This window comes from Myxine glutinosa, chromosome 10 (assembly GCF_964187855.1).
Source record: "Myxine glutinosa chromosome 10, kmMyxGlut1.1, whole genome shotgun sequence".
NCBI lineage: Eukaryota > Metazoa > Chordata > Myxini > Myxiniformes > Myxinidae > Myxine > Myxine glutinosa.
The window spans coordinates 49,666,838-49,682,130 of NC_136270.1; the positions used below are offsets into that span (position 1 = coordinate 49,666,838).

The 15,293-nt window shown below is 42.4% G+C and overlaps 1 protein-coding gene across 4 annotated transcripts in view; it reads right to left on the minus strand.

Moving 5' to 3' along the window:
* CHMP1A (charged multivesicular body protein 1A) overlaps positions 1-15,293 on the minus strand; it is a 45,174-nt gene continuing 29,881 nt past the window's right edge. For 2 of the 4 annotated variants that reach the window (XM_068127612.2, XM_068127611.2), the window contains exons 2-7: positions 13,624-13,643; positions 13,379-13,456; positions 9,697-9,843; positions 2,904-3,032; positions 2,270-2,463; positions 1,213-1,473 (exon numbers count right to left, since the gene is read on the minus strand). In XM_068127612.2, coding sequence (XP_067983713.2) covers positions 1,452-1,473; positions 2,270-2,463; positions 2,904-3,032; positions 9,697-9,843; positions 13,379-13,456; positions 13,624-13,643 — 590 coding nt within the window. In that variant the 3' untranslated portion in view covers positions 1,213-1,451. Of the gene's footprint in view, positions 821-849; positions 1,474-2,269; positions 2,464-2,903; positions 3,033-9,696; positions 9,844-13,378; positions 13,457-13,623; positions 13,644-15,293 lie in introns of those variants that run through there. The other 2 variants (XR_013624722.1, XM_068127613.2) reach the window with 2 other exon arrangements.

The window sequence follows — 15,293 nt, forward strand, 5'->3', positions numbered from 1 at the left end:
GGGATCACGAGGTCAGAGGTCAAGTTGGGTAAAAATCCTGTCACCGCAATAACTTATGAACCATTGATGGAATTCTGACCAAAGTTGGTACAAGTATGTATTACGATGCAAAGATGAATGTATTTGATTTTGGTGTCAAGAGATCAAAAGTCAGTCTGTAATAGGTCTATAACTTGAGAACGGCTGAAGGGATCCAATTCAAACTTGGTACAGGCATGTATAATGATATAACGATATAACGATTAGCTGATTGGATTTTAGGGTCAATAAGTCAAATGTCAGATGTCCCTTCTGTAAAAATTCTGTTACCGAGCTAACTTGTGCACGAGTCATGGGATTTTCATCAAACTTGGTATAATTATATATTATGATTCAAAGATAAATGGACTATATTTTGGCATCAAAGGTGAGGAATGCTGTGATTTTGTGAGGTAAAACTGATACTTGAGAACAGCTGAATGGATTTAAATCAAACTTGGGAAAAAATATGTACAATGAGGTGTGGTGTTGGCTTAGCGGTTAGGGTGCCGGCTTGGGATCCTGGGTTCGAATCCCAGTTGATCGCTGAATTAACGCCAGGGGGGTTGACTCAGCCTGTCATCCTTCCGAGGTCGGCAAATTGAGTACCAGCTTGCTGGGATGAATGATCAGTGTGTACCCCGATTTAGAATAGGTACACCGTATCCCTGCGCATCGTAAGAGCGTGACCAAGGGTTGGCGTCAGGAAGGGCATCCGGCCATAACAACATTGCCTCAAACAGGGAACCATGATTGTCATGGGGCCCGCAAGGCCAACCCCCACTCTAGCGGGAAAGAATGGCTTTTTTTTTTTTTTTTTTTTTTTTTTTTGTATACAAGGTCGAGGCTCGTGAAAGAGCGAACATTAATCACACAGAAAGACAAACCGACACATAAAACATATAACATAGGGAGCGGTAGACAAGATGGGGAGAGAGGGGGAAGGACACAAACACAACATTTGAGAGCAGGGACCGAGAGACATGGAGACATCGAGAGATCTGAGAGAGGGCGAGGGCTTTAGGGGGGGGAGGGGGGGCGTGGGAAGGGGGCGGTGGGAGAGGTATAAAACATATGGATCTTTAATGGCCTTAAAACGATCATTCATTCATTCATTCAATGAGGTAATAATGTGGGAGGAGGGGAGGCATATCGGTCAAGAGTGCCGTTCTAGTTTTTTTTTTGTATTTTATTCATCCACCATTTCTAAATAGCCTTTTTATGACAGTAAAATACTTGAAAGAATGTCAGCTTCCTTCAAGTTGATCAAAACGTAAATGTTTGTTGGAAAAGGTTGTTTGGCAGAGATTAAGGTATCTACAAATTCTAACTCTGATAAACTGGTGCCATACATACATACATACATACATAGTTTGTGACATAATACACAGCTTGTTCTGTTTAAATGGAAAGGCGTAAGTTGGTTCACAAGCTCACTGTCGCAGAGCAGCAAGTCTGTAAAACATTGAACATGGCATGTTAGAATAAAAATGACATGGTTAATCCCAAAAGCAGTGACCATGCTGCTTTAATTTTGTAGAGGAAACCAGCAGTAATGACACAAGTGTGACTCTTAAATCAGTAATGACAAGTCTTCTTTCATTTGTAGCACAAGGTTGTTGGGTAGCATCATCACCAGAGTGTGTGGCTGTGTTATTGATTGGGGCAGATACCTTCTGGATTTTAGGGCAGATATTTGTAATTTGTTCAGGGTGTCGGCAATGGCTCGCCTACTCTTTGCGAATGCAACTGGGATCTTTAATGTCCAACATCCAATGCCAGCAGATGTAATGCTTAGTTTAATGTCCATAAATGGCACACAGATGAATCACACTGCCTGTGAAACACCAGGATGATAGTTTGGAGCTGCGCCGAGATTCATACCCAGGCTTGACCGCTTTGAGGTGAATGTTCGTACCTCTAGGCTATCCTGCCAGTTCCCACACAACTGAATGAGCTGTTGCAGGCAGCTGAACTTTAACTCTACTCAGAACCAGCTGAATCATTTATCCCAGGAAAGTGCTGTACTTGTCAATAATTCGTTTTTGAACAGGTTCAAGCAAGGCTTTCACTAGACAGCTTCGGCTGATGTTCCACTTTAGATAAATTCCATCCAAAAATTCATACTTTTATACAACACTGTGCAGGCAATATAGGGCAAAAAATCTTAAGGTAAAACCAGTTACTGACATTGAAGGTTGGGTTTCCAAGGAGATTTACAAGTAGTTGAGGAAATTTGATTACTACAGACCTGCGGCTCAGCTGATCGGCCTCGTTGGCAGCTCGGCTCGACGCTTCACCAACAGAAGTGGCCCCAGCCGGAAGATCGTTCAACTGATCCATGATCTCCATCCCGTTCTCATCTGCTACCTGCTGGATCAGTTGATCCACTTGATTTAAGGGGGTTGTCAAGGTGGTTGCTGTGCTCATGCTGTCTTCCATTACCTGCCCGTCACACAAGTCACCGGGTTAGACTCGGCTTCCGGGTTTATGAAGTTGCCCATGGGTCATAACACGAGGCGTCTGTTTATGGCAAAAAGTCCAAACTGCCAACACAAAGCAAATTCCTCTCATTCCTGGCACATTGTTTCCTTGCCCCCCCCCCCCCCAAAAAAAAACAAGGACTAAATACAGTAATAATTTAAGACGTTTGCAATTTTATCATGAAAAGCACTTACAAAGCATGCAGGCAATGTTGCTGTGCACTTTATAATGGTTAATGGCAATAAGAGGGGTTTGAGAAAATAAAATTTGAAATTTCAGAGATAACTATCACGACATCAAGGCATTGTACTCTACAATTTCAATTTAAAGATATTCGAGCTATCACAGAAGAAGCTTTGTGTGACTATTACAGTTGAAGAAAGCGTAAGTAGATGACAAACCGCAGTATGAACATCAAGGTTCTGGAATTGCTGCTCAAACTTGTCCATTACAATAGAAACTTTTTGCAGATCCATCGATTTTAGAGCCTTGTCCAGAGATTTTGTTGCCTGGCCCATGCTCTTGGTTACCTAAAGGTGAAAAAGGGAAAAGACCATCTCACTGTTGGTATTCGTTTTAACTGATCAGCCTTAGCTCTCAAGCTACAAAGTAATGTCAATACAGGAGGTGAAAAGGTCAACAATTTTCAACAATGGAACAATATAAAGGTGCTTAAAATTAAACTTGTCTTTTGTTTACAAAAGGCAGAGAAACCTTTGTGCATCAGTAATTTGCAGAAGATGGTTGTTGGTTCTGATCAAACTTTGTGCATCTTCAAAACCAAAGAAACCTTTGTGCATCCCTGCTGACCGGATTCGTCATGCCAGCACGGTCATGGTCAGAGTGCCGATGGGTCCCCATGGACTGGCCCTTTCCCTCCTGTCTCTCTATCTAACTCTGTCATGGCCCTGACTTCGTGAAGGTGGAGGTACACGATCCTGGATGTGGGGGAACTTTGGGTCGCTCCTGCGAGATCGTCCGGCTGTCTCCATGCCACGGGCTTGTTCGAGACAACTGTCCGGGGCTAAACAACAACTAACTATGGGTGGCATTGTGAATAATTGTGAAAATTCTTAACAGAAACACCAATACTGCTGAAATATAGAGGCATGGGGTGTTAAAAAAATAAAATAAACATGAACATTTGCCAACATTTTTTGATTATGGAGCTTAAGGACCAAGCCTTAGGAGCTTAAGGAAGAAGAAAAAGACAAGCCAAAGCAGTCACTGGAGAATTGCAAGGCCACACACAAATGCATGAGCCATTATAAAAAGTGCATTGGGTGTTTTATGTGGGTGGTGTCCTGGTGGTGACTATTTGTGGGGTGCGAAGGGGAGGGGTAGGAGAGTCAAAATAAAACCGTTTTTAAAATGATGTTAGTCGAAGCTCTTTGGTGGAAGAGTTGAGGAAAGAGACAACTTTGCAGGATTTGTCAAGAGGTTGAGGGGATTTGTAGAAGGGCTGCCAGACGGATGTGCATCCAAGAGTATCAAGGGAGGTGGTGGAGCAGATAAGCATGATGTTACCCAATATCTTTACCAGCTCATTGTAGTCAGGACATGTGCCAGAGGATTGGACATTAACAAATGGAAGACTACTATTTAAGGTGCTTGAGAAGTTTGTTAACAACAATGTTAAAAGTAAATGATGGAAATTAAATTCAATCTCTTCCCTATTCCCCGCCTCCCCTCAATTTCCAACATTCCCATTCTTTAAGAACAATGTCAAAAGTAAATAAAAAACATATTCACAATCTTGCAAGATGATGGTATCTCACAATTCTTCAGTAAAAAGAGTGACGAGGTAAGCTAAATGATTAACAAAAAAAAAAAACAACCCATAAGGTCATTGGTAATGTAGTCTAGTAGGAAGACTAGGTCCCCCTGCACCCCCCGGAGATATACTTCTAATCAGTGTTTCTAGATTGGAAAAAATGTGTAGAAAATGACTAGCTATGGCCCCAAGCTGAAAAAATGTCCCACATACCATTTTTATGCAAATTACTGCTGCAAATTTTATGCAAAATTATGCAAATTTTATGCAAATTTTTGATGAGGAGTAGAGTTGAGGGGTCTTTGAGGGCTTCATCGAGGTGCTCTCGGTTGCAAGACTGGGTCATTCTGAGAAGCACAGCAGGGTCAGAGATCATGATGTTCTCCTCCTCAGTGAATCTCTCCATCAACAGCCTCTCCATTGCCTCACACACTGTTTTGAGGCAAAAGAGGGACTTTGCGTAGGCCTTTCCACTGAGAACACCTTTGAGAGATCCACTTGTTACTAGTTGTGCCTCAAAGAGAATCTCTGCATATCCAGAACCACGCATCTTGTGTCCAGTGAGCATCCCGATGTAGTTCATGGATGTGTGGAAGGGTCCAATCGTTACTACATGACTAGCAAATTCATTTGGCCAGCGCCAGATGATGGGAAGGGCTTTCATGCAGACACCCAGATCAAATGTATTCAGGACCCATCTCTGACCCACCTCAGCAGTTGCTGCCTCGGAACGCTTCAGTAGCTCACGAACATCTGCGTTGTCTGTGATCGGTCTGTGCCTGGTGCCTGCATGGCATGGCAATGGCCTGCAGCCTGTGCCTGGGCTAGGGGGTTTCACCTCTGCAACTGGTTCTCCCCCACCCAGCAAATCAACAGTCGACTACTGCACGCCTATCCACCAACCGATCACAGACAACGCAGTTGTTCGTGAGCTACTGAAGCGTTCCGAGGCAGCAACTGCTGAGGTGGGTCAGAGATGGGTCCTGAATACATTTGATCTGGGTGTCTGCATGAAAGCCCTTCCCATCATCTGGCGCTGGCCAAATGAATTTGCTAGTCATGTAGTAACGATTGGACCCTTCCACACATCCATGAACTACATCGGGATGCTCACTGGACACAAGATGCGTGGTTCTGGATATGCAGAGATTCTCTTTGAGGCACAACTAGTAACAAGTGGATCTCTCAAAGGTGTTCTCAGTGGAAAGGCCTACGCAAAGTCCCTCTTTTGCCTCAAAACAGTGTGTGAGGCAATGGAGAGGCTGTTGATGGAGAGATTCACTGAGGAGGAGAACATCATGATCTCTGACCCTGCTGTGCTTCTCAGAATGACCCAGTCTTGCAACCGAGAGCACCTCGATGAAGCCCTCAAAGACCCCTCAACTCTACTCCTCATCAAAAATTTGCATAAAATTTGCATAATTTTGCATAAAATTTGCAGCAGTAATTTGCATAAAAATGGTATGTGGGACATTTTTTCAGCTTGGGGCCATAGCTAGTCATTTTCTACACATTTTTTCCAATCTAGAAACACTGATTAGAAGTATATCTCCGGGGGGTGCAGGGGGACCTAGTCTTCCTACTAGACTAATGGAAAAATAAAGTATAACCAGAACTCCTTGGACAAAGACCTTTATAACTAGAGAATTCATAGAACACGACACACCACACAGTGTTCAAGTATATACAGGAGGGCCTCGTCGTTCGCAGGTGTTTCATTCTTGAAAATTCCCGTGAACTGCAAATCGACAAACTTAGGGGAAATGGGGAAAATAGGGTTTTCAGCTTTAAAATGATCCAAACTGTACCCTTAATTAACATGTTTGTGCATTGTTTTGTGCTATTTATTTTCATGAATAAAAGTCATGAAATATATAAAATAAAGTTTATTTTCCTGTATCAAGAGCATAAAATAAAGTTTCTTTTCCTGTGTCAAGAACATACAATAAAGTTTATTTTCTTAAGTTATATAGATCATGAAACGTACCTTTAATAATAATGTTAAACGTGATCCAATAATGCGATGATGATGGCGACGATAAAGACGAGTTGATGGCAATGATGACATTGCAGGGTTTTATGGGGTTATTGTGTTGATGGCCCATTTGAATTAGGTGAATAAATGTGCAAAATAGTGAATAGTGAATTAGGTGAATAAATGTGCAAAATAGTTCATCAACCCACGATTATTTGAGCGCATTGACCGCACTCCGCAAACCTTGCCTCAATAAATTCATCACAATAGAGTGAATCCACAAAGAGGAAACCCATACACAGCAAGACCCTTGCTGTTCTTCAATTTTAATGTAATAATGATTTTTAAAAATCCAGAAGTTTAGCACCAATGACATATACTGTAATAAGTCGACGTTGTCACAATTTAAGAGATGGAGGCTTTATTGATCTGTACATAGCCATTATGGTGGCCTCTTCTTCACGCCCTCTAATGCTATATATCGATATATTGCAAGGTCATTGGAAGTATTATGAAGGCGATTTGTGTTCTAGACTCTTCAAGTACAAGTTTATAATTCAATTTAAAAAGAGGTTAAAAGAATCGTAAAAGCTAAGACCGAGGGATCCTGCAGACCGAGGTGAAGGGTTGTATCGGGTGTCAGAGCAATCGGTTGGTAAATAAGGGATGAATAGGGATCCAAAGTTTGAAGGGGTAACCCCCCCATTGGAGCCACCATGATCCAAATTCAAAGATAGGAAATCGGAAAATGTAAGACCGAGCGATCCTGCGGACCATGAGTAGAAGGGCTGTGTCGGGTTTCAGAGCAATCGGTTGTTGAAGAAGCGACAAGTAAGGATCCAAAGTTTGGGGGTTCACCGTAACCACGTAACCACCTGTAGAGGCCATTTTTCCCCGCAAGCGGGGGTTGGCCTTTTTCGGGAACCGTGGTTGTTGTTGTTTTTCGGTCCCCTTTTTGAAGCAATGTTTTACGGCCGGATGCCCTTCCTGACGCCAACCCTTTTTGCCGCCTTTAACGACAAGCAGGGAATTACCAGTGAACTGGTACTCAATTAGCCGACCTCGGAAGGATGACAGGCTGAGTCAACCCCCCTGGCGTTAATTCAGCGATCGACCGGGATTCGAACCCAGGATCCTAGGATCCTAAGCCGGCACCCTAGCCGCAAGCCCAACACCAGGGTTCGGTTCACGGAAAAAAAAAATTCAAGAAGGAGGAAATCAAAAATAACTAAGTCTGAGCGATTGTGCGAGATACTGTCTTGTATTCATGTGCAAGTTTCAGAACAATCAACCGGGTGAAAAGGAAGACGTAGCAAAAATAGCAAAAAGGTAATGGACGGACAGACATCCGGATATCACGACCCATTTTATAAGTTCATCTCTGAGAATCGAGATGAGATGACCTAAAAATTATCTCGCTCTTCTCTGTGCATGTGCGGTCAGGACAAATTCTGAGCCAAGGTACATTAAAACGACAGACTTCCTATTCATGTTCAAAATACAGTGCATTCAAAAAGTATTCAGACCCCTTCACTTTTTTCACATTTTGTTATGTTGCAGCCTCAGGCTGAAATCGTTTAAATTCATTTTTTCCCTCATCAATCTACACTCAATACCCCAAAATGACAAAGAGAAAACAGGATTTCAGAAAGTTTTACAAATTTATTAAAAAGAAAAAACTGAAATATCACATTGACATAAGTATTCATACCCTTTGCTACGACACTTGAAATTTAGCTCACGTGCCTCCCATTTCTCTTGATCATCTTTGAGGTGTTTATACACCTTGATTTGAGTCCACATGTGGTAAATTCAATTGATTGGACATGATTTGGAAAGGCACACACCTGTCTATATAAGGTCTCATGGCTGACAATGCATATCAGAGCAAAAACCAAGCTATGAGGTCGAAGGAACTGCCTGCAGAGCTCAGAGACAGGATTGTGTCGAGGCACAGATCTGGGGAAGACAACAAAAAAAATCTCTGCTGCATTGAAGGTTCCCAAGAGCACAGTGGCCTCCATAATTCTTAAATGGGAGAAATTTGGAACAAGCAGGACTCTTCCTAGAGCTGGCCGCCCAGCCAAACTGAACAATCGGGGGAGAAGTGCCTTGGTAAGAGATGTGACCAAGAATCCGATGGTCACTGGCTGAGCTCCAGAGATCCTGTGTGGAGATGGGAGAAACTTCCAGAAGGACAACCATCACTGCAACAACACTCCACAGATCTGGGCTTTATGGCAGAGTGGCCAGACGGAAGCCAAACAGTTCAATCTTGGTTTCATCAGTCCACAGAATCTTGTTTCTCACAGTCTGAGAGTCCTTTAGGTGCTTTTTTGCAAACTCCAAGCAGGCTTTCATGTGTCTTTCACTGAGGAGAGGCTTCCGTCTGGCCACTCTGCCATAAAGCCCAGATCGGTGGAGTGTTGCAGTGATGGTTGTCCTTCTGGAAGTTTCTCCCATCTCCACACAGGATCTCTGGAGCTCAGCCAGAGTGACCATCGGGTTCTTGGTCACCTCTCTTACCAAGGCCCTTCCCTCCCCCGATTGTTCAGTTTGGCCGGGCGGCCAGCTCAAGGAAGACTCCTGGTTGTTCCAAACTTCTTCCATTTTAGAATTATGGAGGCCACTGTGCTCTTGGGAACCTTCAATGCAGCAGAGATTTTTTTTGTAGGCTTCCCCAGATCTGTGCCTCGACACAATCCTGTCTCTGAGCTCTGCAGGCAGTTCCTTCGACCTCATCGCTTGGTTTTTGCTCTGATATGCATTGTCAGCTGTGAGACCTTATATAGACAGGTGTGTGACTTTCCATATGTCCAATCAATTGAATTTACCACAGGTGGACTCCGATCAAGGTGTAGAAACAGCTCAAACATGATCAAGAGAAATGGGAGGCACCTGAGCTAAATTTCAAGTGTCATAGCAAAGGGTCTGAATACTGATGTCAATGTGATATTTCAGTTTTTTCTTTTTAATAAATTTGCAAAACTTTCTAAAATCCTGTTTTCTCTTTTCCATTATGGGGTATTGAGTGTAGATTGATGAGGGAAAAAATGAATTTAAACGATTTCAGCATAAGGCTGCAACATAACAAAATGTGAAAAAAGTGAAGGGGTCTGAATACTTTCTGAATGCACTGTATACTATTCTATTTAAATAAGTTGTTCCTCGATCATAAACTGATAAGACAGATGTACAGAGAGACATGAACCAATTGCTTCAACCCGCTTTTCACTTAGCGTGCACGTAGTTATAACCTGCTGACATTGTGCATGTCTGTCTTGTACATGTATTGATTTTGAGATTTGGAAAAAGAAGCGTTTTTCTGGTTAAATTAGCACTTTTTCAATGCTCCCCATTTTGATCCCACACAATATTAGCGACAACCATAACCCCCTTTTGCTTCGCCGCAGCTCAAATTGGACAAAAACAAAGCAAAACATACAGCCTTCATAGTGACAGCAGTTTGCACTTTTGAGGCAACCGCGTCCACACGAGAAGCCATTCTCAACCAGTTGAGACCTTCATTCTTCTTTCTGATCGCATTCTCCGCATAAATCCGCGCTACTTCAATGTTCTTCTGTTGCAGGGCCTGGGTGGAGGTGGGGAAGTAGCGAAGGAATAAATGGGAAGTGAGAGAAGAAGCATTACAAAATATAACAGGATGGAAGGACAAATGTGTGATTTTTAGATAGAGCCCAAACCACCCGAACACCCCAAGTTACAAAGGTCCACATTTTTAGAAGCATTCGTCTATTCGTTTTAATCAGGTGCATTCGCAAGAAAAAAAATCCCCGAACGTGGACCTTCCTTAATCACATCTCACTCACGTATTATGCACCATCTACACAATTATTATTATTCTTGTTATAACGTGATGTCTCATATTCTTGGCTACAGGGTTTCACTGAACGCTCGTGTTAATGTGCAGGAAAATTTGACGGAAAAAAACACCACAGTTAATGCGTTGACGGAAAAGCCAATCCCACTCAAGTTTTTATGCTATGGGCATGCATTATAATCTGTCGATACCAGTCGAAAGCACACAGGTAATGAGTCGCATGACACGTCGCGCACGCAGGTCAGGTCCGGGCCGGCCATACACAGGCTCAGATTTTGGTGAATCTAAACAGTAGTGTATGCTTATCCCTTAGGGTCTAGGACACCTACGTGGCATGATTTTTGTTGTACTATAACTTATATAATATATACACAAAGAATTAAGTTAAGCACCCCCCCCGTTTTTTTACAACCTCGCACATTACAAGTTTGTTGTCGTCAAAACAGTGTAATATACCCATGATATTGCTATATTTTCTGGAGAAGTGATATTATGGTCACATAAAAACATAACAATCATGCCGTTTTCAATATTTTATTCTGAATAATTTAAGGTGAAATTTTTTGGGAATTTTAGGCATATTTTCACCTCAATTTAAGTATGGAGCTATAGGTCCATCACGGACAGTGTGGATGACGTTTATGTTTTCTAGCGTACAGTCATTGTTCTGAGAAGACCTCTAGCGATCTTTGCGTCAATAACGTGTGTAGGACCCACGTGATCGGATCACTGACTCAACCAATCACTTTTTTTCACTTTGTTCACTCAATTTCATCAATGGATAATTGCTAATGTCATACCAATCATTATTTGATCTCACATACCTTAGAATATATGCCAATGTATACATATACACAAAGAATATATATTAGGGGGTGCTTACCTTAATTCGTTGTGTAGGGGTGCTTAACTTAATTCTTTGTGTATATATGTATATATATTTTTTCTTTGTGTGAGCTTCTTTGCATGCGCCTAGAATTTAGTTACAAATAATTCAGTGGTATAAATATGAAAAAGAAAAAATCATCATTCAGGTTCAAGGGAATTTTTAAAACTACCTTTCCTGTCCTCGGAGACCAGAGTTATTTTCACTGTAGTTTTGTTGGCTAATAACCTTACGAGCATGATACGAGGTCTTCATGGAGATTGCTAAACTCGGAGGAAGAAGGATGATCCTCAATCATCCCAGAGATCATTCCATTGCCATGTGAGAAGCGTTTCTGGTTTTCATTTCCTCGTGAGCTTTGCCTGTTCCATCGACTTCTCGTTAGTTGTTTAATTGTTATAGCATCTTTGAAATCGGATTACTGATTTGATTCCTTTGAGAAAGGTAAGCTTGTTCTTGTTACCTGTGTTACAAGAGCTTTGCATTACTGTTGGTGTTGCTGTTGGGGTTATTGTTGGGGGTCGATTTATTCAATGTGCACCCATTGGTCAGACAGCTGCAGACCACACCCACATCTGTCGCTAGACTCCACCCACCATAACATTGAAACAAAATTATATGTCCGCCATCTTGGTTTTCTGGTGGGCCTAACACATTAGGCCGATATGCCTCTGCTGATTATACATTGCCTAGGTTTGTCGCATCAGATTTTCCATTGGCTTTGTTCGAGTCGAGTGCTATTCATGACGAGGTACCCCGAAAAAATCTAATTCTTTGTTGAATAATAGTAAGATTTAAACAAGTGCATCAGAACGCATGGTAATCAAGCGTTACATTATGCAAATTACTAAACAAATAGCATCACATAATTTTTTGAACGGCCCCATGTTGGGGTTAAACAATCCGTGACCATGTGACGAATCAGCTCATTCTGATATAACAGTGCGGATGATGATATGGAATGAGGTGCCGAGTTAATATTTTAATCGCGCATTAAATGTGTTTCCCAATCGCGCTGTTCATCGTTTAAGAGTGCTATAAATGTGCGTTTCCCAATCGGCCTGTTACTGGATGTTGTCACAGGTTGTGACCACAGTGCGGTCATTCTTTTTTATTTTCATGATTTTACGAGTTTCACGAGCTTTGAAAGTTTACGGGTCTTGCTGTTCGTATGTTTTTTTGAACTTGCATGGCGAGACCGAGACACTCATCACTTTTTGTTGTTTGGCGTACTGTTCTGCAAATGTTGGACTTAATTGATATCATTTAATTCCATTCTATTTTTTGTATTGTTTGGTTATCTTCCAAAGAATACATCTTTCAAACAAAAAGATCAATGAATCACTTTCTTGAGCAAATACTCCCCCATTAGTGTCAATGTTGTACACAAAAGAATAAAAAATAAATAAAAAACACTTCCTTTCAAAAGTTTACTTTATGTTTACTGGGTCTCCCAGATCCGATAACTGGAAAGGTGTAAAGTTTTTGACAAAGTTGTGGGTATATCTTCTAAATAAAACGATCTGTGAATCATCTTTTTTGAGCAAATACTCATCCATTAGCCTCAACTTTGTAGAGAGAAAAAAAACTTCTTTGGTTTTAATACAATAAAGGGCATTTATTCCATGGTTCTATAATTACAAAGCACTCTCTCCAATGGCAAGGGTTCAGCACAGTTGGGAACATTTACGACAATAAAAAGGAGCTCCTTCAGTGGTGAGGGTGTAGAGAAGCTATTTTTCTTCACTACGATCTGCCGCTACCTGAGTGGCAGTATTAGAGAACTGCACTATGATGGATGGCACTGCCAGACTACTAAAATAGCTCAAGTTCAATTGGCAAATATGTTTTACTATTTTTTTTATGTTGAATCCGTTAAGTTATTGATGTGTGTATTTTTATTTATTTGTTTGCTCGTTCATTGTATAATTTTAGTTAAATGCTCTCGAATAATGAAAGCTCAATAAAAGAGGTTTTTCAAATTTATTTGAAAATTTTGCATTTTTTCACAAAATCGATAAATCGACAATGTTCATCATTTAAAAAAGGATAGAGCATGGAAAGACAACCGTAGGTTGACAACCATTGTACAGGCCTGATGGGCCTCCTGGCCTCCTGAATTGAAGTTCCTCATAAGGGAACTCATACTGAATCTACACCTGGAGGCCAAACGGAAAGGGAATTCCCGATCCTAATGAAACTTGAGAAATTTGCATCAGCATCGAAAATATTTGGTCCGGTTTATAATCAGATGCTAGATTTCTTTCCTTTTTTAAATTCTGGAATCAAACAATTGATACTGACTATGTGCTGTAAAAGGAGGAATTCTGTCAGTTCACGATGTGGAAATAAGATCAAGAGGATCACCGTTTGCAATGCGGCCCAATGGCGGCACCTCACCTTTTTCACTTTTGCTTGTTCTGCTTTGGATTCTTTCTCGGACTTTTTCGACAACCTTTCAAGTTGCTTCACCGTGAACTATAGAGAGGGTGATTACATGGCGACATGACATAACATAACAAATGAATTTCTGTCAGAATAAACGACTCCACATCAAAATTACTGTTTAGTACTCCTTATAGTATAGGAAGGGAGCAGGATGTGCACAGGTAATATGTTTCAAAAGTAATGCAGTGAGACTGTACCTTCAACTGAAACAGAGAGTCTGCAAAAGACAAAGGAGAACAATAGATAAACTCAAATGACACTGATGACATCGGTAGTCATCGTCAATGAGAGAATAGTTTCACGAATATGACATGCATACCCAAGTGCACACCTTATGGTTATTATTTGCTGTAATGAGAGAAATTAATCTCAATGACTTCTTTTTAAAGACACTTCACAATATGAATGTGTATGTGTGCGCGCGTGCACACACACACACACACACACACACACACACACACACACACACACACACACACACACACACACACACACACACACACACACACACACACACACACACACACACACACACACACACACACACACACACTCTCCTTCTTTATCTATCTAGACTCTGCATACACAGCCTCAATATAAAATAGGCATGAAATTGCAATGGCATGGAGCTAGCCAGCCTAGAATGTGACAGCATGGCTTCAAAGAGGTGGTGGGAATCACCAAAGAGCAGCACGACATGGCAAGGGACGGGTCAGAGCGGCACAGTACAGGGTGGTACAATACAGGGTGGCACGATACAGGGTGGCATGGTATAGGGTGGAACGGAACGGTACAGAGAGGTGCGGGACACGAAGCAGAATGGTACAGTGTGGCAAGGGACAGGTAGTGGAACGGTACAGTGTGGCAAGGGACACGCAGCCGCACGGTAGTATGGCATGGAACACGGAGCCGCACGGTACAGTGTGGCAAGGTACACCGAGCTGCACGGTACAGTGCGGCAAGGGACACAGAGCAGAACGGTACAGTGTGGCAAGGGACACAGAGCGGAACGGTACAGTGTAGCAAGGAACACGGAGCGGAACAGTACAGTGTAGCAAGGAACACGGAGCGGAACGGTACAGTGTAGCAAGGAACACGGACCGGAACGGTACAGTGTGGCAAGGAACACGGAGCGGAACGGAACGGTACAGTGTAGCAAGGAACACGGAGCGGAACGGTACAGTGTAGCAAGGAACACGGAGCGGAACGGTACAGTGTGGCAAGGAACACGGAGCGGAACGGTACAGTGTGGCAAGGAACACGGAGCGGAACGGTACAGTGTGGCAAGGAACACGGAGCGGAACGGTACAGTGTGGCAAGGAACACGGAGCGGAACGGTACAGTGTGGCAAGGAACACGGAGCGGAACGGTACAGTGTGGCAAGGAACACGGAGCGGAACGGTACAGTGTGACAAGGAACACGGAGCGGAATGATACAGTGTGGCAAGGGGCATGTAGCACTGTAGCAGAATGGTACAGTGTGGCAAGGGGCACGTAGTGGCATGGGACAGTGGCGAGGGACACCGAAGAGGCATTAAACACGGTAGTACAGCCCAAACGTCTATAAACAGCAACGATTCCCTATCAGACTTCAACCTGTTCACTACGATCATCATAATCATAATCATAATTAAAATATGCAATTTGGTGTCTGTCTGACCGCGATACATTGTCATAATTTATCCAATCTCAACCAAACTTGACAAGACTACAGTTCACACGGCGGAGGTTGTAGCGACTTAATTTGCCCCACCCTCCCCAAGGGGGTTTCCGCCTTGGGTGAAATCCGTGTTCAGGTGGCGTTTCGTGGGACACCCCGACCGGAAGTAAAAATATTATAAACCACAAGCACATTTGATTACCTTTT